Below are 23,438 nucleotides of genomic sequence, written 5' to 3'. Positions count from 1 at the left end.
TAACTAACCACTATTCTCGACATAAATAACCTAAGGTGTATTGAAACACCTTGAAATTTTCATGTGACTATATACAGACAAACCAATTTTTAATATTAACAAATTCGATGAAATACGTTTTGTCACATGAAAATAACGAAACTACTTTAAAAACCACATGAATTTTATGTACTTGTGTTTAACTTGTTACAATAAAATGTGAGTGTATCGCAGAATATGTACCCTCATTAATTATGACTCCCAACTTCCCAAGCAAAAGTCCCTTTTTATAAAATATTAAGATAAGCAATGATTTCGAAGGACCAAATTAATTTATTACTGTAATAATTAATTGTAAGTTTAGATTTCATATTTGAGAAAATGTATGAAATTGTGTTATCTCGTAATGTTGTACGACATAAAAAATATTTTGTTGTATAATGTATTTTGTCTAAAGTGTATATTTCAAAAAAATCATTGGAATTTTATCGCGTTTGAGCCGGTCCTTAGGAAACTTAAACCGTGAACAAATATCTGTATCTTGAGAAAGTATAACTAAAAAAAAAGGGAGAAGATCGTATGAAAAGTTCACTTAAAAATTATAGAACGTTGGATGTAGTTCGTTCATGTGTTTTTATTTATCATCACTGAATACGCAGTTATTTGTTCACGATATTTTGTATATTTAATAATTTTAAACATACCTCAGCTGGTGCTCGTAAAAGAGATCGCAACGTTTGGGCCAAATGAGGAAGTAATTTGGCTCGTGACCCCGCATTAGTGCCTAGAGGTCCTTTGATCAGTTCTAATAAGGCGTGAAGTCGCTGGTTCGATAATCGACCGAGTGGTAATGCTTCTAGTGCCCAGACTGTATATTCACTAAAAATTAAACATATTATTGACATTAAAACCTCCTCCTTTCCTCATTAAAACGTTAAATTTGTTTGCCTAAACATTTTATGTATGTACTTTTTGTTACTACTCAATATGACTTTGCTATGGAATGGAAGCCTGGTTATCCATATCACAGGTTCTTACCTAGTTTGGAAACCAGTCTCCCAATACCGTCACAACTGTAATCTTATTTATTGTTGTAAATGTTATATGGGAGAAAAATAAATTATTATTATTATTAAAACGTGTAACTTCTTTATGTTTCTTAATACTTGACTATATAAATAACTAGTTTTTACTTAAAAAGTATTTTAATATAGAATTAAAATATCTTCACGTATGTTATTTTCCTTCACAGTTAGAGCGCGTAAATGCGCACATAGAAAAAAAGTACTTAGAATCGAATCAATATCGCACGCTAAATCCACCAGGCCAACATTACTACGCATTGATGTACAGAACATATTTAATACCTGAGTTGTGTGTCCGGATATATCTTGATCATATGAGGTATGGCGTGCGGGAGGTACTTCAAAGCGGACCCTTGACATGTCAGCGCGTGATCCCCACAACGCATCAACCACACTAACGCTTGGAGGAGACTCTGTAATATTTCTTATTAATTAAACATTACACACCTACTCCTACACCATACTCCTTTTAATGAATTATGATGTTGGTTTTTGTAAAATAAAATCTCTAATAAAAAGACCTGTGTAATTAGTGTACCTCCACTGAACTGAACTGTTTCATACTCGACTGTGAAAAAAATAAATTTGGGGAATATATAAAAAAGTTCTAAACAAATTATTGGCTACATATAACCCGATGTAAATAATAAAAATAAGAAATAACACTATTAAAATAAACATATATTCACCTCAAGTTGTGGACAGTAGGGATCGTTATCTCTGCTTGAACTATTTGTGGCTCGCGATCCCAAGGCAGCTCGCAACTGACGAGAACGTACGAGTACGCGTACGAGACTCTCCAAACACTTCATACATTGTAAAAGTCGCTTTGACGCTACTTCCCCGTTTTCCGCAGATCGTATCGCCCAGACCATTATCGAAATTAATTTCCTGAGAATTTTTTATTTATTTTAGATAGTACTTAAAAGCAATACTTTAAATAGATGCATTTAAATGATATAGACAATAAAAAGGGCTTTTAAGTATTAAGAGTATTTCATTTAAAATGTTTAGTCTTGGTGTAAAGTAAGAGGTCTCTGCAATATTACAGCTGGTTTAACAGATTCCATTAAATACTTATTAATTCAACATTACAGTCTCCTTCTTTTATGAATGTATGACATAAACACACAAAAAATACATTTTTAATTTATTTACTACTATATTATAATATTAATGTAAAAAAGTTATTTATAAATATTTTAGACTTAATATACACTTACTCATAAGCGAGAGCGTCGCAAAAACTCTCTTCAATATATACGTGAAGGACGGGCTGGAAGTGTTGGTACTTGTGGTCAGCTACAAGGGAGATGACCACTAACAAACAGTCAAGGACAAGCACAGCGTAACTTTGTTCTGTGAACGAACTGCTTTCTTCTTCCACCTAAAAGAATAAAACAACAGTATATAGAAACCTAACAGTAGTATAATTATGTAAACTGGATACACCAAATTATTATCATTAATTTTATGCAAAGTGAATTTCAATTTTAGCATTGGTTAACCAACAAGAACAAACACTGTTATCTGTGCATTTTTTATTCGTGCTTTTAAAACCAAGATATTTATTTCCGAAATAAAAATCTTAATTACGCTTGTAACGAAATAATTATATACCGTACTTCATTATGCACTGAAAACCTTAGTTTCTGAGGTATACAAATATAGGTTAAATACTTTATATAGTAAAGGCGCAAAACATTAACAAATATACCTAAAATAGCAAAAACTAGATTTAAATTTATTTACTACACAAACCTGAGTTAGTATAGAGAAGAGAGCGTCCAAAATATCCTGAAGAAATTTAACTAATTCATCATTTGGTACTCGCAGTAACTTCGTAAGCGCCGTACGTAATGTCCCTTCTGCATGATGGGTACTCCATTTAAGCACCCCAAGGATTTCCTCTGAAATGAATTAATAACATCACTTCGTCAAAAACATAATTCAGCCATTGCAGTATTATTAAAACGATGATTATGTTTAATTATACCCTAGTAATTTATATTCCCTTTAGTACATTATAATAATCTCATTAGTTTTGTCATCCTTTCAAATTTCACGTTTTAAATAACGAAGCTTTGCCATAGTAATTTTCTTGAGAGTACTTAGCATTCGATTAAATTCGCCAAAATGTAGAAATGTTTAAGAGACGATATGCATTCAGATAGCCAATAATAATTAAATGTAAAACTAAGACGGAAATAGTTTATGTTTATGTCTAGAATAGAAACATTCCTATTTATTTATTGCACCAACAAAGTAGTCACTGATACATGTATGTAATACAAACACAAGCCAAATGCTTCCTCAATTATTATAGACGCATACAACATTCTCATTATATGAAGTTTATACACTAAAAAATAATTAAATTAAGATAAATTAAAGTACAAATAAGAACAATTACAAAATTAATTGGATATCCCTGATAAAATCCTAATTACTAATCAGTTGAGCCGCTAACTTTTTGAAAATTGATGAGGAGTTTGAAAAAATATCTATTTGGGTAAATTATATTCCTATCCGAAGGACCAAAAAATTACGTACTTTTATTAAGGATAAAATCCAAAACATAAACATACCTCTCTGAGTGAGCTTAGTGGAGCATAATTTAGTGGCCACAGTTAATGTATCCCTATGAACCAGTGATAATGGACCTCTAGTCAGTCCTCGGTCAGAGCCAGCGGGGAGCTCATCACGTCTGGACGGCAAACCAAGACAGGCAGCCGCTGCTTCTGTTTCCACTTCACTTGATTGTGATCGCTTATGATCGATCTGCAATAACGAATCATTCAATTATAACAAATTTAAAAAAAAACATATGTGCAATTCACACATGGTAGAAGTGAAACCTTCAAAAACATTTTTTTTATTATTAATCATATATAAATTAATCATTTTCCATTATCTAAATGTGTGTGTTCTTTTAAAACAGTATATTTTAATGATAAATTTTAATTTATAAGTTTAATATAAATTTTTAATTTGGGAAAAACTAAAACATCGAAAGTTTGAAATTCGATCAAATGAAAAAGCGGCAGTAAAGAGAGGCTGTATAATGCCTGCTATCTCATTTTCTCCCACGTTAAATCATATGATGAATTGATGTTTCTGTCTTTCTTTACCGCTGCATCCGGTTTGAAATCACGACGATTCGAAAGAAGTTTATCTATCTCATTTTCTCCCACGTTAAATCATATGAATTAATGTTTCTGTCTCTTTTTACTGTCGCTTTTTCGTTGCATCCGGTTTGAAATCACAACGATTCTAAAGAAGTTTCACTTCAATAATAAATATTTTAAACCATGTAAACATGTTGACAAACTTTGTTTTTAACAAAAGTTACCGAACTTAATACCTATTTTAGCGGGCCGAGCATTTTTAGGTGCCACCTTTTGGGCAGGACCAAATATGAGTTAAAGTGAGAGAGACCTCTTAAACCAACTGTACTTAAGTACTGATAATATCCACTTTTGAACAAATAAGGATAGATATAAATTTGAGTTTTTTTTATACAAATAAAACTTTATTTACACACAAGGTAAAGTATAACAACTCGCCTCGTTTGACGCTGGAAAACTAATTAATATGTTTTTCAATAATATACCTTATAAACAGCAAGATTGTGTTGAGTATCCGATGTAGTAGTACCCTCCTTTTGCATAAGTCGCAAATAAGCCAACGCAAAATGTCTTTCACTGCGATCTTTGGCCTCATTTGAACTTCGATGCCGACATAGGAACACTATGTGAGCCTCCTTGAACTCCTCGATATTTAGGCACACCTATTAAGAATATAGTCAATTGTTAAATAATAATTGCTTTACACTTATGTATGTGTTATGTATGGATATTACTTCAGCAGTCAATAACAAAACAATATTATGGTTAGAATATTATGTAAAAAATTTAAGGATAAATAAAATAGTAATACATAGTTTATTGTTTAATACATACATATTATGTAATAATTGATCATATACTTCTTTAAAATATATTATTAATTATGTAAATAAAGAGGCAATAATATAAATAATAATATCAATAATAAAAGGACTGTTAAGAAAATTAAATTATAATAAATTTAGTCAACAATTTTATGAAAATCGCCTTTAATAAGAACCAATACTGAAAGATTAACTTTTATCACCTATATAATTTACATAAAATATATAGAAATATATATATCTTCACTGTCACTTTATGGGTCATTTTTAAAGAAATTTAACTCATATAGTTTAATATACCACAGATTTTATGATGCGTAGATAATATACCTTAAAAACTTCTTGCCAACGGGGTCTGTCTTCGTGATAATAAACTATAGAAGTATACTCGTTGACTAGCGCCACACCAGCGCCGATTGATATGACACCCTGCAAGCAATTTAAGTCTCTATTATAACTATAACAACGCTTATTTCAAAGACTTATAATTCTAGGTTTTTATTTTAGTAATTACAGCATAATTAATGGGACAATGTCAGTCAGAAATGTCTCTTATAACATTCCTTTTACATTCTTTATTAAATTATAATTTAGAACCTATACTGACCCATCCAGTCTTAAATAGGTGCTTAGTTACTTTGGCCATAAAAATACAGACAAAGTGGTGAAGAATAACATTGATAATGAGAAGCACGGAAGAGAAAAAAGGACGGACGGGCCCATCTCAAAATGAATACATATAAAAAAGATAAATTAGAAAAATGTTTCTAACATGTAACCATTATGGGAGTTAAAAGTATACATACCGGAATAATCTGCCCATTTTTATCCACAACTCTTGCGACCAGCTCGATATTTCTCTCAGAAGACTTTCCCCCGCCCCGGGAAAAGGATCCACCGCATAAGGTCACGTAGAGGTCGTTCCTGGCGTCCCCCGGAAGAATCACCTCAGGAAAACCCATTTTACGAGCAAAAGCGCTGTTTCCGACCACTATATGTGGGTTTTCTTGGCGTATCTATAAATTAATACGTTAATTTCGAGGTCCAAAGATATTTTTTTTTATTATTTATTGGCCGGATATAACAGGAGGCAGGAGGCTCCTCTGATGTTAAGATACCGTCGCCCATGGGCTCGCAGGTGCGTTGCCGGCCTGAACTTTATACTCGCGTATGTCACTATTTTATCTAAACTCTAAAGCAATCCAATAGTTCTACAATACTGTTTAGTTTGGAAATCCTCACATTTTGGCAGTTATTTAAAATATATAATAATTTTTCAAATTACTGAAATTTCCTGAGTATTTTCCAGAAGAAACATTTAAGTATTTCTTATTTATGTAAATTTAGTATGAAAGTCATAATACATACTTGTTTTAAATCCCCCTCAAACATCTGAAGGTAAACCCATAACCCTTGCGCGTGCTTCTGGTCTTTCAGATCTCTATTTGATATCACTTTCTTCAGAAGAGAGTCCATGTTGTCTTTCTCACATCTGAAAGAATTTTGATATAATACACAAACAGCCAGTGGTAGTTTTTGAAGAATCTTTTAATATGGGTAAAAAAATGTTCGCTTAAAAGAAATTATCATACAGAAAAATATTAATTAAATCTATAACTAATTTAAAAATAGACATACGGATAAAATGGCAGCTGTATTTCCTTATCTGCTTGCTGATTGGCCAAGTACAGCGTGACGTCAGCGAGAGCAACGCCAAACGGACGACGCATGGTGCCAACACTAGTTAACGGTGCACCTGTGATCGTGCTGCGTCTGGGCACACACGAGATTCGATCGAAACTGAGATAAATAGATAGACATAGATATATAGAAAAGATAGAAGAAGAGAAAGAAAATGATGAAGATAGATAAAGGTAACAAAATTAGGAATAAATAGTAGGATATACAATATCAGAAAAGAAAATGAAAACACATGAAAATATTTTTCTATTAAGTACTATTTTTTTATTAACTTATTACCTAAAATATTTATATATAATCTATAAAAACACATTTAATTACTAATGTAAGCTTTGAGTCTACCCGTTTAGACACAGTTTACATACATATAGTGAAATAAATTTGGGTAACTATATTTACCTGTGATCAACATTCTGTGCCTCCATAGATCCTATTCGCACGACGTGACAGACGAGGAAAATCTTCTCTTTCTTTATATCGCTTCCAAGGTCCTGAAAACAGTTTTACTCTAAAATTGCTAACAATTTAACCATATTTAAAAAAAAAAAGAATTGAGAAGTAAAAGTTAAATGTATTATTTATATAAATATATATTATTTACATCGTCATTGCAAGAAATACAACACAATTAAAATAAATAATAAAATGGCGGCCACTTTCTCTATTTCCCTATTCGGTCTTTCGAGCGATCTCTTGAAGGCAACTACATAATAATTTCAGTAGTAAGTATATGAGTTAGGGATACGACGTGGACAGGGAATGCTTTTACAGTAAATATTTAAAGAAAGATGTGGAGTATAATAATTTCCTTTAATATATTTGTCGTGAGCAATCTCAGTTAATATGCTTTAAATTACATTTTTAATTCAGCTAACAGGAAGTAGCATACCTATTATGTGAATAATAAAGATATGATAAAAAAAACATGTACAAATATTATAATACTCACGGTAAAAACAAGAGGTTGTGCGGTAAACAAATCCACGACGAGATTTTGTGGAGGCCACCTCAATAGAACACTCTCAGTCAATTTGGCGCCACTTGAGTCGTGCAATGCGAGCGAAAGTTCCGCTACGTCACTCATACGGCAGACGAAGTTTTTTACGTTCACCACTATTGTGTACGTACGCGCGATCGGGTTTTGGCTCGTTGGACGACTCGAAGGGGTTGTTTCCTGCAAAAATTAATTATATATTCCTTAAGTACTGTTAAAGTGAAATGAACCATTACTTTTGTTCTATAATACACAAACCAACAGTCTCCAAAACCAAAGCTCAGGTTAGTATTCAAAATTCATAAGCCATTTTTATGTACAGATTTAGTAGGAACTTACAGCTATAATCTTGTCTTGATCGCTCTCAACAATAACAAATCTTCATAGAGAAAAACTGGTTTGCCAATACTTAAATATATATAAAGATAAGTTATGTGGAATTCTGTTAAATTTATGCAGTACAATTAACAACAGGCCAGTACAGTTATGTGCAAAAAATCATCACATCTCATCCTGCTAAAAATCAATTCCCTTACCATATTTTTATCAATCCGCGAATTTGCTTCGTCATGTAGAGCGTTCAACCTGAACGTAGAAGTTGTCAGCGGGTCAACTAACTGACCACTCATTGTTCTTACAGCTAACTCCATGCCCAATATTCTGAAAAATATTAGAAGTACTATACCTATAAATATTATGTCATAGTTGTCTATGACTTGATTTTTTTTTTACTATCAGGGTGACTTTTCATGACTTCGTAATGGATTAATTTGATGAGTATCGATTGTGATTGAGACATGTATACTTTGCTGCACTGATTTTAATGCTTGGTATTTTATTGCACATTGAATTGGTCAATAACCGTACAACAAACAAATATTTTTGAGAAACTTAAATAAAATACTCGCTCACAAGGCTAAAAATCTAAATTTTTATAATATTTTTTTTTCAACTTTTAACTAAATTACCTATTTCCCTTATCGGTAGTAAAAACAGCTGTTCTGGCGACTCGTCGCAGCTGATCCTGTGGTAAGGCCCCGGAGGCCGCCTGACCCCGCAATTCCAATAAAGCCCGCATACTCACTTCCATGAATTTGAAACGGCCATCATTTTTCTGTAATATTATATGAGCGAAAAGCTAATTACGATATTTCAGATACCAGATATGATTGGATATCGAACGAACGATCTGGCCGCATATACAAAATGATATAAATTGTCAAAAATTAAAGCGCTCTTTGAATAAACACATTGTTTCAATAGAAATAGCATTTAAACCTATTTTTAAAAAACCCCAAAAATGTTTTTTGAAAAAAAAATAGTGATTCGTAAAGTGTTTTACTAATCATGTAAATATATATCATTACTGAGTGTATTTTTATTATTTATTTTTAGCCTTAAATTACTAATATCTGGTTAACCTATGTGTTAGTAAATAGTTTTAACAGTTAGTATGTATCAGGAACCCTCTCTGATAAAGGCCTGCTTAGGCAAGGCAAGGCTTGTCATCTTTTTCTATCCCGAGCTATTTGCATCCATTGGAGACCAAAGATTTTTTTTTTATGTCATCTCATAGAGCGTAAAGTCTGCCACTGTACCGTTTGCCTGGTGGGCTTTTCCATGTAGTTACTGCTTTCGTCCACCTGTGATCTGTAAGGCACGCTACATGACCCGCCCACTTCCATTTAGCATGCTCCTTTCCATTCCTCGTTGACATGTATTTATAGTGTTGTTTTTTTTAATTTGTAAATTTCCATGTTTGACATCTCTTCTTAAGCATAAAAGGCACTCTTAATTCTTCTTCTTATATTTCTTTGCAACTATAGTATTTATTCCACGTACTTCTGAACTCCACTCTCTATTTCTTGATCATGTCTATCGCTGCTGAATCCAATTTGTTTACCCAAGTAAATATAATTTGCATTTTACTTACTGTATAAAGATCCTTCCAATGCTGCAGCCATTCTCTTAATGTGACCGCAATATCGTGTACCACACCACCACCACCCGCCGAAGCAACAACTGTCTCGCCACATCTGAAAATATAACGGTAAATAAACAATTTCATCCAGGTCCGCTTATATCTGTATTCATGATTTTAATTGGCTGTTCATAAGCGTAGCACACAAAACTCAGCAATGTACACCTATAAGACTTACTAAATTTCCTTCACTAAGCCGGTATTGATGTACACATGTTAAAACAGCGTCTATAGTAAAACGTATGTACTTATGTAGACGCGTTAGAACTGATACTTCTTTGGCGTATTAAGATAAAAATCTCTTTAAAAATTTGATATTTCGCCTTATTCAACGTTTGTAGAAAAAAACTTACATCTTGGCTTAAGCAGGTTGTCGGTGTTATGTAATGGTGTGCGGGCGCATTGTAAAAATTGAAGATCACTATTTTTTACAGCTTTAAAAACGTTTAATATGGAGTCAAATGTTTCTTTCCACACACAGATTTGGTATTTAAAAGTATTATATTGTCGATGGAAATTAATTTTTTCCGCTTACCAGCTTTTTTCTTTTATTGGGGACAGGTTATGTTAACTTTGCCGCTTGAAAAGTTCATCTGTTTCGTTATAATTACTATTAAAGATTGGAACACGTCCCTAACGCATTTTATAGTAATATGTTGAGCATGTTGTTAATTAATGTAGTTTACCAGCAATGTATATTGTCTACCTCCCATACGTATCTTTTTCGTGAAAATTTCTTTATTTCTAATAGTGAAGTTCTGTACTACTGTGCCTGATACACGCCTTCGACGCGCACTTCATTCGTACATATTGGTGCACAGCTGGGGATCAAACCTACGACCAAGAATGAGAGTTGTGACTCTGTAGCCACTAGGCAGACAATGCTCTATACAATGCAAACCCGTGATCAGGAATACTGATGTCACTGATTCATTTTATTACAATCAATTAAAACCCCATAATTTCAATTACGCAGGTCTGGGTCATGATTCATTATCGTAGGGTCAATGACCTTATTATCTGAATACATTTGACCGGGCGGAATAACATTCTTTGTGAACTTTGGCCCAATTTCATTGGCATACTTAAGGACAATTTAATGCTGGCGGGCGTTATAGAGTTTTTGATTGTACATGCATAATGATCTAATGCGGGAGGACATTACCAAGAGTTTAGTACTGCTTAAAAAAGTATCCGCCCTGGTGGCTACAGTAAACGCTAAACTAGAATTTTTCTTGTATTTAAACAGAAGCCTCAAAGGTATATACATTGCCTGTGTAAGTTAAAAGTGATAGTACAGTTAATTCTTATTGATAAGTTATTTATGGATGGTTATTATTTTTAAATTTCTCTCTTTACCAGATTCTTTTAAATTCAAAAAAAAACAATAATCATTTATTCATGTAGGTAACATAATGTATACTAATGAACGTCAAAAAAGAAATATATATTAAATGCTCCTAATTTTACATTTACTACCAGTTCTGAGAGAACAGAAGAGAAGAACTGGCAATAAACTCTCCGCCACTCTTTTAAATCGCCAAGTTATATTAATTCGTTGTAGTAAATCACTTTTGGAAACCCTTAGGAAAAACATTACTTTTAACAGTTTCTTTATTTAAATCATTTGAAAGATAATCTCATTAACATTAAAGGCAAAATAAAACAAAATAGGCCTATCATTATTCTTTCTAGTTTAGACAAGGCCATTTAATTGCAATTCCTTTGGTAAATGTGGGTTAGTTTTTATCTCAGTGTCGAGTTCAGAGCAGTTCGACCTTTATCGGTTTAATATTATGTTCAATGATTATTCTGGTGATATTTACTGTGTCTAAGTCTTGTAGAAATTAAAATAAAACTAATTTAATAGACAATCCCCAAATGAATGAATCGCAAAATATCGCGCAAAACTCAAAGATGGCTTCTTTTTGATTTATTCCTTGAATTCTGAGGAATGTTTTTTTATTGAGAGAAAGGTAAGGAAAATATAAATACAAATATATTTAGTATTAAGGTTTTTAGCTAAATTGAAATGTTCCATATATGTTGCTTGAAGCTACTAAAATCAAAACGGCCAGTCGACAAATTACGATGTAATAAATAACCACTTTTCACGTAAAATCTACAAATAATACAATAACAAAATCAATTTTCAAATAATAATAATATAATAATAAAACTGACATCTATTTACATTGAAATTTGCGTAACGTGTTCCGATACATACTCAAGTATATACATATATATTATTGTATTATATACTTTCATTTCAGTTTACCTGGTATCAAATTTAAATAGCATGTAAGGTAAACTTCTTTAGAAAAATATTAATTCTGTCCAGAATACCTGTCAACATGGCACTCTCGTATCACGACATAGTTTTTAGGGAAGACACCTCTCCCGTCCCGTCGAAGACTTTGTCCCCAGTACCAATCCTTGGTCTCTCCCTCGAGGTGTACCAGCTCACCCACTTCGAGCTGAAGGTGGTTTGATGATGTGGCGTTGAAATTGTATAGGGCTGAAAAGAAATGTGTTAAGATATTAAAAAAAATACATACAATATAGGATAATGATGAGATGTTACAATAGTTAAAGGATCAAGTTTGAGGGCATTTTAGTAACTTATATTGAACACAATCCTATCTTAGCAGGTGACCCTAAATTAAAAATAATGCACCACCAGGAAAAAATATAATATAATCTCTAAACTTATATATATATAATTAAAACCTGTCTATACTATCATATACATAGAAACAAAAGCTCATTACACAGGTAATTTTTATCTACGCACGAATTATATTAGTGTAAGAACTGAATTTGGCCTCATGATTAAAATTTTATTTTATTTCCGCCTACGATCCTTCATATGCTATCATACATATTATTAAAACCAAATACATAGTTACATTTTCAAATAAAAAAAAATCACAATACATATAAAAAATATGCCACTCGCTTACAACTCTCGCAAGTAAAAAATAAAAACAATCCTTTATAATATATACATTTTTTAAATCATTAAGAGTCCTTTAAAGATTGTATCTCAACCCTTTGACATCAAGAACACTCGCTCGGCTATTATTTAGCCAACATGTGGTACTTAAGTTACCAAAACAAAAGAATTCCGTTTATTTTTCATCTCATTTTACGGATAAGCGAGACTGAATAATCTAAATATGCATATCAGTTTTCTATAATATCTTTAAAGAAAGTAATAGATATATTGTAATAAGAATATCCCAAAAACCTTGCATAGATGTGTATGTGCACAGGAATTGTATACAATATGATGAAAACCTAATTTCAATTAACTTCTTATTCAAATATTTCTATCAAAATCCTTAGATTATTGTTTAATTCATGATTCCCGAAACATCCAAAGAATCACAGATATTTTGTTCAACATACAAAATGTAATCAAGAAGCAAATTCTACTTACAAAAGTCTTTATAAAGAAAACTGCCTCCCTAATTCAGTATAACAATAACAAAGAGTACCCAAAAGAGCCTGAAGGGTTTCTGTATGGCCTCAAGGCTAGCGAGTCAACCAAACAATAATAATACTGAGAACTAAGTAGTGATAAGTTTTCTTAGTACTTTTGTGGACATTTCCACGTTGTTTATAGTAATATAAAATTTTAATAAAAACAAATACAAAAAAAATAAGTTTTTTCGTAGGAAGGGAATATCTAGACCGTATCTAGAGAAAAACTACATTCTAATTCGTAGCAAGTCACAATCTCGTCTTGTACACTGTAGAACATTTCAAACTTCATTCAGTAAATATGATTAGCTCTTGAATGTTCTAGAATACAGGCTTAAATATTAAATCGTATATGACAGAATTTATTAGTTTTCTCGCCTAAACTGCAACCATACCCATTATATTGTTCCGAATTACAATAAAGGTGATTGTGTAGCCTACAGAAGCCTCCTGGGAGTGGACATTAATAATCGTTAATATTGTTAGCCTTAACGATATTATGTAGGAAACCACGTAACAAGTAATATTTTAGGAGAACGAAACGTCATACATATATTCATGACAATTAAGATATCCCAATTTTATACCAACCCAATTATTTTATTATTAATATTACCTACTTTTTTTTATTTTAATTGTCAGCTAACAAGATTTACTTAAATTTAGAACTCTTATTACAAAAACCAAACGTAGTTAGTTTTAGTTTAAATTTCACATTTTTTTTAATTTTCCTATTATTTTTCTACCTTACTTTGAAGTGTGTTTACCATGCTTGTTTCTAATTTTTATGTTCTAATGTAATTTATGTGTATGTGTGTAAAATTTATAACGTCATACTTTCTTGTATTTTTAAGTAAAAATTAAATTAAAGAATATGTACTTAGATACAAAATTCTAAAAGAAACCAAGCTTAATTACAAAAAAAAACGATATACAAAGATTACAAAGTTTAACATGGTGTTTGGTTTTGTTCTATCATTGTAACACGTATAAGTGATTAAGTACTTATAAAATTTTGTCAACAACAGTGAAAGTGGCTTTCAAACAAAAAAACGTGCCATTGAAATAATATGTATAGCCAAATACGCAATAGTATACTTAAAAAAAAATGTTCAAAAAACAACATACATTTAAACTGAGTAGTTCGGTTTTTATTGCATGCATGTGTATTAAATAATCATACAGCTTTTCTTATAATAAATGCCATCAAATCAAGTTTACAATTTCAAATTCATTCATTCATCGTACCAAAAAAGAGCAAAATTATATCCGTTCAACAACGGTTAATTTAAAAAAGACACATGTCCAAGTTATTACTTAGCGTCAACGCCAAGTTATTAATAACTTTCATTGCATGTGAATTGTCTTACATAGACTAAGAGCTAAACAAACGACGTTTACTTGTTGAAGGTTGGTATCATCATGGATACTATTACTTTCGATGCCGCGCTTCTCAGCAATGACCATTGCATTGCATTTAACCAAGACGTGCGTGGGCGGCCAGGTCTCTTTCCACCTACCTTAATTGATAAGCTGAAGGGGTTCTACACCTAACTACGGTTAAAAAACCTTACAATAAAGCTTTTGGTTTTTTTTTTGTTCCTAATAAGCCTACCTTCCCCGGCTACTTTATCACCGGGGCGACGACTAAGCTAATCATCCTTTCTTTTCATTCATACATCCTCTAAATAAAAAAATACACTTTTTTTATTTACAGTAACTTTTGGTTAGTATTTTGTTTAAAAAATTATGCAGCATATAGCAATATAGCATTTGTTAACATATCATATTTGATTAGCCTTAATTATTTCTGGTAAACAAAGCACAGAGGAGATTTACAAAGGACAGCGCTGGTATTGGTAACGGTAGAGGAGGGGAGCCACTGCCACCAACGAAGTCTACATTTGGCCATATGGCCATACCGCTGAGGTCGCAATAGAAAAAAGCTATCGCAAGGGCTTCTTGGTCGTGCTGGTGCTGTTTGGTTGGGCTATACCCACTTAAACCCGAAGTGGTTTAAGTGGGTATAGCCCAACCAGTTATATAAGTGTCGGGACTGAGACCCACATAGTCCGTCGCTTTGAAACGCATATCTTACTTCCATACTTTCAATAGCGGTAGTATGGTTTCGATAACCATGAAGCAGTATAAAAACATAATATTGAAATCGGGATCGCAATCGTTATTGTTAGGGTAACGGAAATAAAAAAAATGAATATTGTAACCCTGCTCATTAATCTTTATCAATAAGCTCCTTTGGCCATTACGTATTAAATTCATAAAACAAATCTATTTGTACTCACTTCAACTTGGTTACATAAACAGTATCACAAAATAAATATATAACTAAAAAAACGCTTAAGAATATTCAGAATTATTTAAGAACTATTCTGGTGTCAAAAAAAAGATTTTATCCCAATATAAAAATTAGCAGCTCTTACGCAATTTTAAATAATAAGCACAATGGGGCGGAATGCGTGAATCACGTTGACACTATGAGGCGCGCACCAAAACCGATGTTATGCGCGCGCGGAATTACGATCACACAAGACCTTAGTTCGTAAGTGGGACGAGAATTAAACATTAATATTTAATATACTACATATTTTTAGCATTTAGCGCGACAAATACAAATACACACACATATTTCTGTTATGAATAATGTTTTATTTATTTAAATTTAACAAAATAATTGAATTGAAATATAAGGTGTGTTAAATTGCATATTTTTATTTTAATAAAATAAGATTAATTTATAATATGAAATTACAAATACACGAAATATCAAAGGCGTTCCTGCAAATTGACTGTAATAAGGGGAAATCGATTCGTAGCAGGTGTCACCAATGACTTTTAGTTGTGAACACGTTCGAATTATTAATATTCTACTTATTATAACTTTTGTACCTGATTGCTAATTGTATTATATGTCGATATTAGATTTTCGATTTACTATCGCAGTTGACATAAATAACATCAGTAATCATATTTCATAAAAGTGAGAGAGAACGAAGTCTCGAACTCTAGTTAAATTAATATTAAAAAAGTCTTCGAATACTATACAATTTGGCTGTCAACTATCTCGCGACCTCCTGGTACCAAACAAAAAAAAAACAAGACTCGTACAAAGTCTTCTACAATCATCATACTTATAATTTCCATATATATATAAACCGGTTAAAATTTATTAAAATCAATATCTCCATATAAGTATTAGTATAAACAGTTTTCATAAAAGCAGTAACTACATAACACTGGTGTAATATAATATTGAGATAGACTACCGTATGTGCCTAGATAGTGTTAATTACATAGATTAATGTAATTTAACGCCATCTAGATGTCCTAAATAGAATTGATTAGTTTACATTGATGATTAGATGTTATTATGGGCCGATGAATGTTTAACTAAGCAATTAGGGCGTGAGTTCTGAACCTTCGACACATGTTGATATCAAATTTAAACCGAGATATTATTTCTCTGTGACGTCACATGCTGTTATTTACACAGAACGTTTGTAATTGATGAGAATATCGTAATTGAAAGCCCGATTATGTCACGGGCCGTCAGACAAGACTATCAATCCTTTTTTTTTGTTTGCTTACTTAATTATGTATCATAGTTAAGATTCTTTTTTGCTTTTCCAATTTTGAATAAGTATCAAACTACTTACGACGAACTGCTTGGAAGAATTCAACTAAGGTTTGAAATCGTGAAAGGTCGCCTGCCTGCAGTAAAATTACGTGTTCTTTTGACATTTGTGCAATAAATTGAATAAAAAGTAGATATTATATATCTGATACGAGAAGCTTATCTTTGTGCAATCCTCGATAATGTAGTCAACATGAACCCAAACTAAATGAATGTTATTATGTATATATCGTGATCAAGCGGTATTGTCCCTCCCACAAATCACAAGCTCACACGTACTTGAGTTTTGACAGCACATAATTGAACTTCCTCAGGTGGGGCGGGACAACCTTCAACTCAATTGATTTGTTCGCATACAGTTTTATCCAGAGATTTTCTCTGCGAATCGAGTCCCTAATTTCGTTACTTATTTCTGAATAATTCCACACGAATTAGAAGTACGGAAATGGTACACCATTTTGCAGTCGAATTCGAAAAATATCTTTACTGCACTATGTTTCGTTAATGAAACATTACTTAATCAAGCATTAAATTAGTAGCTACGCTTATGAACAGCTGATGGAACAGGTGAAGAGTTCATGACTTTGCGGTGAGTAATCCTAGGTTTGAGTCCTTGTAGTATGTGAGTTCAGCCTTACGCCATTCAAATTATTTCAATAGTGTTAAAATTAGTTAAATAAATAAACTATGGATTTGATTTATGTCAATAAACCTTCAAACTTTTAAAATGTCTTATATGTTGATTTCGTAGCGCGTTATACAGATGACAGATGGTGTAAAGCAGTAACCGAATGGACTAGTCCAAAAGGAACAAGAAACAAAGGAAGACCAATAGAGCGATGGGGTGAAAAAAGTTGGAGGAGGACTTCTTCCGGATAGGGGTCGCATCTTAGTTATAATTGTATTCATATCTATTTTATTTAATTAATGTAAATACGATGTGGAAGAATAAAGGCTTATTATTATTATATGTTGATTTACATATTACGTACCAGGACGTTCTCTGTCTCTTAACTTTAACTGCAACATAAATTCTCAAAACTGCTGCCAAATTACTTTTGGACTTGACCCATATCAAATTGAAACTATACCACAACAATTTAACTTCTGAAGTCACTTAAGCCGAGTACTTACCATCTAATAAATGATGACTTAAGTTACTTTTACAGACTAGCTTATATCGACATGGCTTAATTCGCATGGGAGCGGGAAACATGTTAATCGCAATCAAATGGCCAATTTAATATTATAGAAAAATAATGTAGCCCTCAACTGGTAAACTAATTTTTAGAAACTGGCTTTCTTCTCAATTTTGATTCTAAAAATAAGTTTCAATGAAACAAAATATTATAATATATATTACAGTTTCCACCAATTTTTAACGAGTTCTAACATAGGAAAGTTTTGACAACAAGACGGATTAATTTATATTAATCGAGCTTATGCTCGTTGCGTAATTTAGATACCTCTTTTTTGGTGAAGTTAAACACCAAAGTCGCCCTTAGGTTTGTAATAGATCTAACAATACTCAAATATGCCGACAATCTAAATCAACTGATCCCTTGATCGTTGTTTCCTGTCTTATCAGCTTATCTCTTTGATTGGACCCCTGTATAAACTTTGGAGTATCTTGAAAGGGAAGGTTTATTTAACAACACTCAAAGGTTTTTACGATATATAGACAACTTTACCATAGCTACATTTAGATTTTTCTAAATATATTTTACAATGATCTTTGTAATGCAGTCGATATTTAAGTTAATTTAACTGATTTCACGTATGTAATGTGGTTATTTCGTCTGTTATATAGATATTAATATTATTATATAGATGGATGTAATGTTTCTTGATATATGTATTATTGTAGACTAGTAGTAAAAAAAATTAAATAAGTCAACCCAGGAACACATAAGTTGTAAACCACATATTCACATAAAAAATTAGGCCTAGTCAATTGAAATTGCATGAATAAATAATGTACAAGATAATTTAACTATATATTCAGGATACAAAAATGTATTCCAAATAGAATAGAAGCTATTAGCATAAAACAAGACAATGTGAGTCTCGTATAACACTATTGTATACAAACAAGGAAGTGTAACAGGAAATAATATTGTTTGGCTTACATCCTTTAATATCACATAAATTTGATTTGTATATTAATTGCAAGTAGGTAATTAATCTGGGATTCCCTTTACAATTTCTATATTTATAGAATACTTGGTGACACCTTTGAAATGTTTGACTGTTAAGATTATAGTGAATGGGGTTTGAATTCTTCCTCTCTCTCTTCTCCTTTTGTATCTAATATGCTAGACAAATATACTTGATTAATACTCAATCAGTACCTTACACTTAAGTAATAAATCTATGACATAAATGAGAACTATACTATACTTTCTGTAACATCAACAGTTACAACAGCCTGCCAAGAAATATTAAAACATAATTTTTTATTAACTGTTTTAAATACAAAATATAAAACTAGACTCAGAGTTAGAATAGTACAATATATAAATCGAAGAAATCAATTAAGGTCTTGCATTGCAGAACCCATTTGTTTCAGTTCATTTTGCTATTAGCGTAATAAGGAAAGTATTATTATGTAATATATGCAAATGCATGTAGCATTCAGATTCAATAAGCACTAACCAGTCTCTGTTTATGTAACAAATGACCTGTGAAATTGCAACACTGGCTATAATTATTAACAGTGATAATTTGGATGTGATTATTTCATTAAAATGTAATCATATAAATAGTAATAGAGTGATATTATTATTTTTCTTATATTAAAGAAAAGTGACAGTTAAGTACAGTTGTAATTTCATAAGATGGTACTGTAGGTGTCACAATTACGAACATTTAGCAAATTAAAATGCAGGCAGGTAACAGTTATGTCCACGGTGGTATTTACTTTTTTCATTTTTACTTGGCCAGGCAAAGCCATCCTTCCTTTATTCTATTTAAGGGAAACTGTATAAATACTTTATTCACAGCACAATTATGCACATTTTATTTAAACTTTTTAAAGATTAAAAAGGGTCACTACATACATACATCACATAATATTTTACACAAGTATTTTATAAAATTTTACTAATGTTTTTTTATAAGAAACCAAAGGCAAAATAAAACAGCGTGAAACAATAGTACAAAAATTCATATTATCAATATTTTTAAGTGAGATGTTGAAACATACTAATATTATGATAAGGACGATAAAAAAATGGTAAATGTCTCATCAGAACGTCATCAAACAAAATAGTTAGTAGAAAACCATTAAACTATTAAAGCTTATCAAGTTTTGAAAGGGGAAGTTTTCTTACATTGGTAAACATATATAATATATAAGTATTTGTAAAAGTAAAAGGACAGCACTTCTAAGGAACGCGTGATTATTGTGATACAATGTTTATATTTATCCTCCGTGGGAGAGGATTAAGAAGAACGCACCATATACTTCTACAGTCCAATTATTAGGTAAAATGTAGTAAACACTCACCAACAGCGTAAGTTTCTTCATTTTGTACTTTTCGCCACACAGTCATATTTAGAAAAAAAACTCACTTTTATTTAACAAATTCTCTAAATAATTGTAGAGCTCGTCATTTTTATCACAATTGTAATCAAAACTTTTTTTCAACTTCCGAAGAGCTAAGAGCAAGACAAAAACTTGTAGCACGAGTGTCAGTTGTCATGTGTGACGTTCACGGGTAATGCCATAGACTATAGTTGACATTTGTAACGGCAAAATGTAATATTTTCTTTGATTACCAATTTATGGTTTATTAATGGCTTATGTTTATTAATTACTATAATATTCTTACACATCTTTTTAAATTAAGTTATTTTTTCGTTTGTTCATATAGCTTGTTTAAAATAAAATAAATGTTTGTTTATGGATATGGTTAATGTTAAGAAATGTATATTTTCCTTTTGTCTAATTTAAGGTTACTTATCTATATTGACTTTATTTCATTCTCAATATTAATACATATGTCGACCTTCTCTGGGATATACGCACATTTAAAACTATGTATTTAGTATTTGGACGGCCTGTATGTCAAATAATATAATATGATGTCTTATTATCTGCCCAATACTTCCTTTCATTAGTGACTGAAATTGAAAAGCAAGTTAAATGTGTGAATTCTGTGGAAATCTACGTCGTTAGAAGAGTGAAACTTTCCACAGACTACCACTGAGTATAAACAACATAGATATCAATTACTTAATTCATTACATAAATTTATATATATATATACATATATATATATATAATGCAGTTCACAATAAATAAATATGTATACATAAGTATGAAATAACTTTTACACAAACATGATTCATAAAGTCTGAGGATTTTTCTCAATACAATTTATTATTTGATTCATAAAATAGGTCGACTAGAATAATCTTGATTTTAAGAACTTTTAAGATAATATTATATTCAATGAACTGAAATTTATCTCAGTAAATCCTAATTCCATGCGACGTCATTCAGATACAACTTAATACAATGGTAACTTCGTTTCATCTCTAAATTGTGGGAAATGAAACGAAAATAAGAATTATTTTACAATGTACGATATCTACGATATTTTGGCTTACAGGTTTTAGTGAAAAGCTAAATTAAACTAAATCAAGTCTAGTCGTCTGCCTGCCTGTCCGTCTGTGTGGTGCCTTAACACGAAGTTCCTGGATAAGACATTTGAGAAAAAGTTTCGTTTTGGAATATCTTAAAAGACTGAATGAACACTTCCTTCTAAGATTTGAATACATAAGGTTGACATATTTGTTGATGATCGTAGCATTACCACACTTTTAATTTCATTATTACAGGACGAGTGTAGAGATAACACAACAGTTCACGTATTCTATTAAATAAAAAGGTAGTTTTAAATAAATCGTGATTTTATTAATAATTTAGTTAATTTAATTGCTTTGTTGATATATTTGATCAAGTGTTGTCAACGGGTGATATTTCTGTGATTCCATTAAATTTTCTCTCTAGTACTCATTTGTTTTTATTATAGACGCAAAAAACAACAACGATAGTATCGTATCGTATCGTATAAACGCTACGTGGAAAATATATCTGTTATCATAATTTAAAACGTCCCCATTGTCAGTTGTATCTATCTAAGTTTGCTCTAAAAATTGGATCGTCTTTTGTTTTGTTGCTTTACATCTATCTTCAAAAGTAACTCTAATTGGTTTTTTTTAATAAAATTTTAGAACCATTACATTAAAACACTTTTTATTGCATTAAAATACGAGAGAGACGTTTATCAAATTGCAGTTCTTGTGTAAGCTAATTATGATTAAGTAATCTAAAGAAAGGGGCTGCTGAGTATTTAACTACCATTTTTGACGTCAGACTTCTTTAGGCACAGGAGGGTAAAACCACACTCCATGTATTTGTAAACACCCAGTATACAGACATGGAGTTATAATATACTGTTTCATAATCATCTTTTGGGGCTTTTACCTTAGTAATAATTAATTTACAAAGACGTTTCATTTCTGATATGTGTACTTGTACGCACGCACTGTTTTATTTTTTGTTCAAACCGTTCAAAACATGTCTTTAGTATTCGAAAATGTGAACAACTTGATATATTTCAATAAAAGTGTATCACTTTTTTAAAAGCCGACACACGATTTCAAGGATTCGTGAACTGCTTACTTGCCATTTTATGCTTAGTCGAGTTTATTATGTCTTCCTTGGATTTTTACATTTTCAAAAGAATTAAGAAACAAAATTCAGTTTGAATATTTAACGACTTAAGACGGAGCTCGCTGTTTTAGTACTCGAACAAATTTAATATTTATGAATTATTAAGAAATAATTTTGTTTATGGTACAGAAGATATCTCTTAAGCGGCAATAAATTTTAGGCATTAATGCCGTGAATATTTATTATACAAAAATACATTTAATGGTATCGCACTTACGACAATATCTAGTATACGCAAACAATATAATATTTTAAACAGATTTAATGATAGTACAGCTGTGGAAGAGAGGTGTTATCAAAATTTTAGTATTTGAAATATATTTTACTAAAACACACAGATCAGTATAACACGTGCGCGATAAGTTGGGACCTTCTAGGGATGCGGCTTCCCGCCCGCTTCCCCTGCACTTCCCTGATGGCGCCCGTATTGAACCGTTCGCATCGCAAGTTTTTTACTACTAAATAATAGATACGAGTAAAATAAATGTAAAAACTTAAACATTGTATTTTTATTCATTACAAAACGTTACCTTCCTTCACTTTCTGTGATACATTATTAAATCTATTGTATTCAAATAGTGTTAAAAAAAATAAAGATAAGATAAAAAGCAGCATCATCCCTGAGTAACATAATAAATTAGGTTAAAAAAAACAAAGACGAAGCCGCGGCGGCTGCTCGTTGTGTTCGCTTTTTTGCGGACGGTACAAACACGCCACTGTGACGTCACCGCGCTCAGGTCCCAACTTATCGCGCATGGGTTGTGAAACTACGAGACCTATACCAGCCATGTGTAAATTGGTGAATACTGTAAGTGTGAACCGAGAGCATTGTTAAACAAAAGACAAAACAATGACGCAGTCCAAA

At 31.6% G+C, this 23,438-nt stretch overlaps 1 protein-coding gene across 5 annotated transcripts in view; it reads right to left on the bottom strand.

Annotated features, from left to right (window-relative positions):
• LOC110994144 (dedicator of cytokinesis protein 1) overlaps nt 1–20,512 on the bottom strand; it is a 38,524-nt gene extending 18,012 nt beyond the window's left edge. For 2 of the 5 annotated variants that reach the window (XM_045630226.1, XM_045630228.1), the window contains exons 1-18: nt 20,339–20,511; nt 12,039–12,210; nt 9,645–9,747; nt 8,680–8,825; nt 8,248–8,371; nt 7,667–7,891; nt 7,117–7,208; nt 6,655–6,816; nt 6,385–6,508; nt 5,823–6,032; nt 5,347–5,445; nt 4,678–4,854; nt 3,653–3,845; nt 2,826–2,974; nt 2,288–2,451; nt 1,754–1,955; nt 1,347–1,477; nt 684–858 (exon numbers count right to left, since the gene is read on the bottom strand). In XM_045630226.1, coding sequence (XP_045486182.1) covers nt 684–858; nt 1,347–1,477; nt 1,754–1,955; nt 2,288–2,451; nt 2,826–2,974; nt 3,653–3,845; nt 4,678–4,854; nt 5,347–5,445; nt 5,823–6,032; nt 6,385–6,508; nt 6,655–6,816; nt 7,117–7,208; nt 7,667–7,891; nt 8,248–8,371; nt 8,680–8,825; nt 9,645–9,747; nt 12,039–12,210; nt 20,339–20,384 — 2,694 coding nt within the window. In that variant the 5' untranslated portion in view covers nt 20,385–20,511. Of the gene's footprint in view, nt 1–683; nt 859–1,346; nt 1,478–1,753; nt 1,956–2,287; nt 2,452–2,825; nt 2,975–3,652; nt 3,846–4,677; nt 4,855–5,346; nt 5,446–5,822; nt 6,033–6,384; nt 6,509–6,654; nt 6,817–7,116; nt 7,209–7,666; nt 7,892–8,247; nt 8,372–8,679; nt 8,826–9,644; nt 9,748–12,038; nt 12,211–20,338 lie in introns of all 5 variants that reach the window. The other 3 variants (XM_045630227.1, XM_045630230.1, XM_045630229.1) reach the window with 2 other exon arrangements.
• Nucleotides 20,513–23,438: the final 2,926 nt, after the last annotated feature.

The sequence above is a fragment of the Pieris rapae genome, chromosome 11, assembly GCF_905147795.1.
Source record: "Pieris rapae chromosome 11, ilPieRapa1.1, whole genome shotgun sequence".
In the NCBI taxonomy this organism is placed as follows: Eukaryota; Metazoa; Arthropoda; class Insecta; order Lepidoptera; family Pieridae; genus Pieris; species Pieris rapae.
This window is presented reverse-complemented; position numbering and strand designations above follow the sequence as displayed.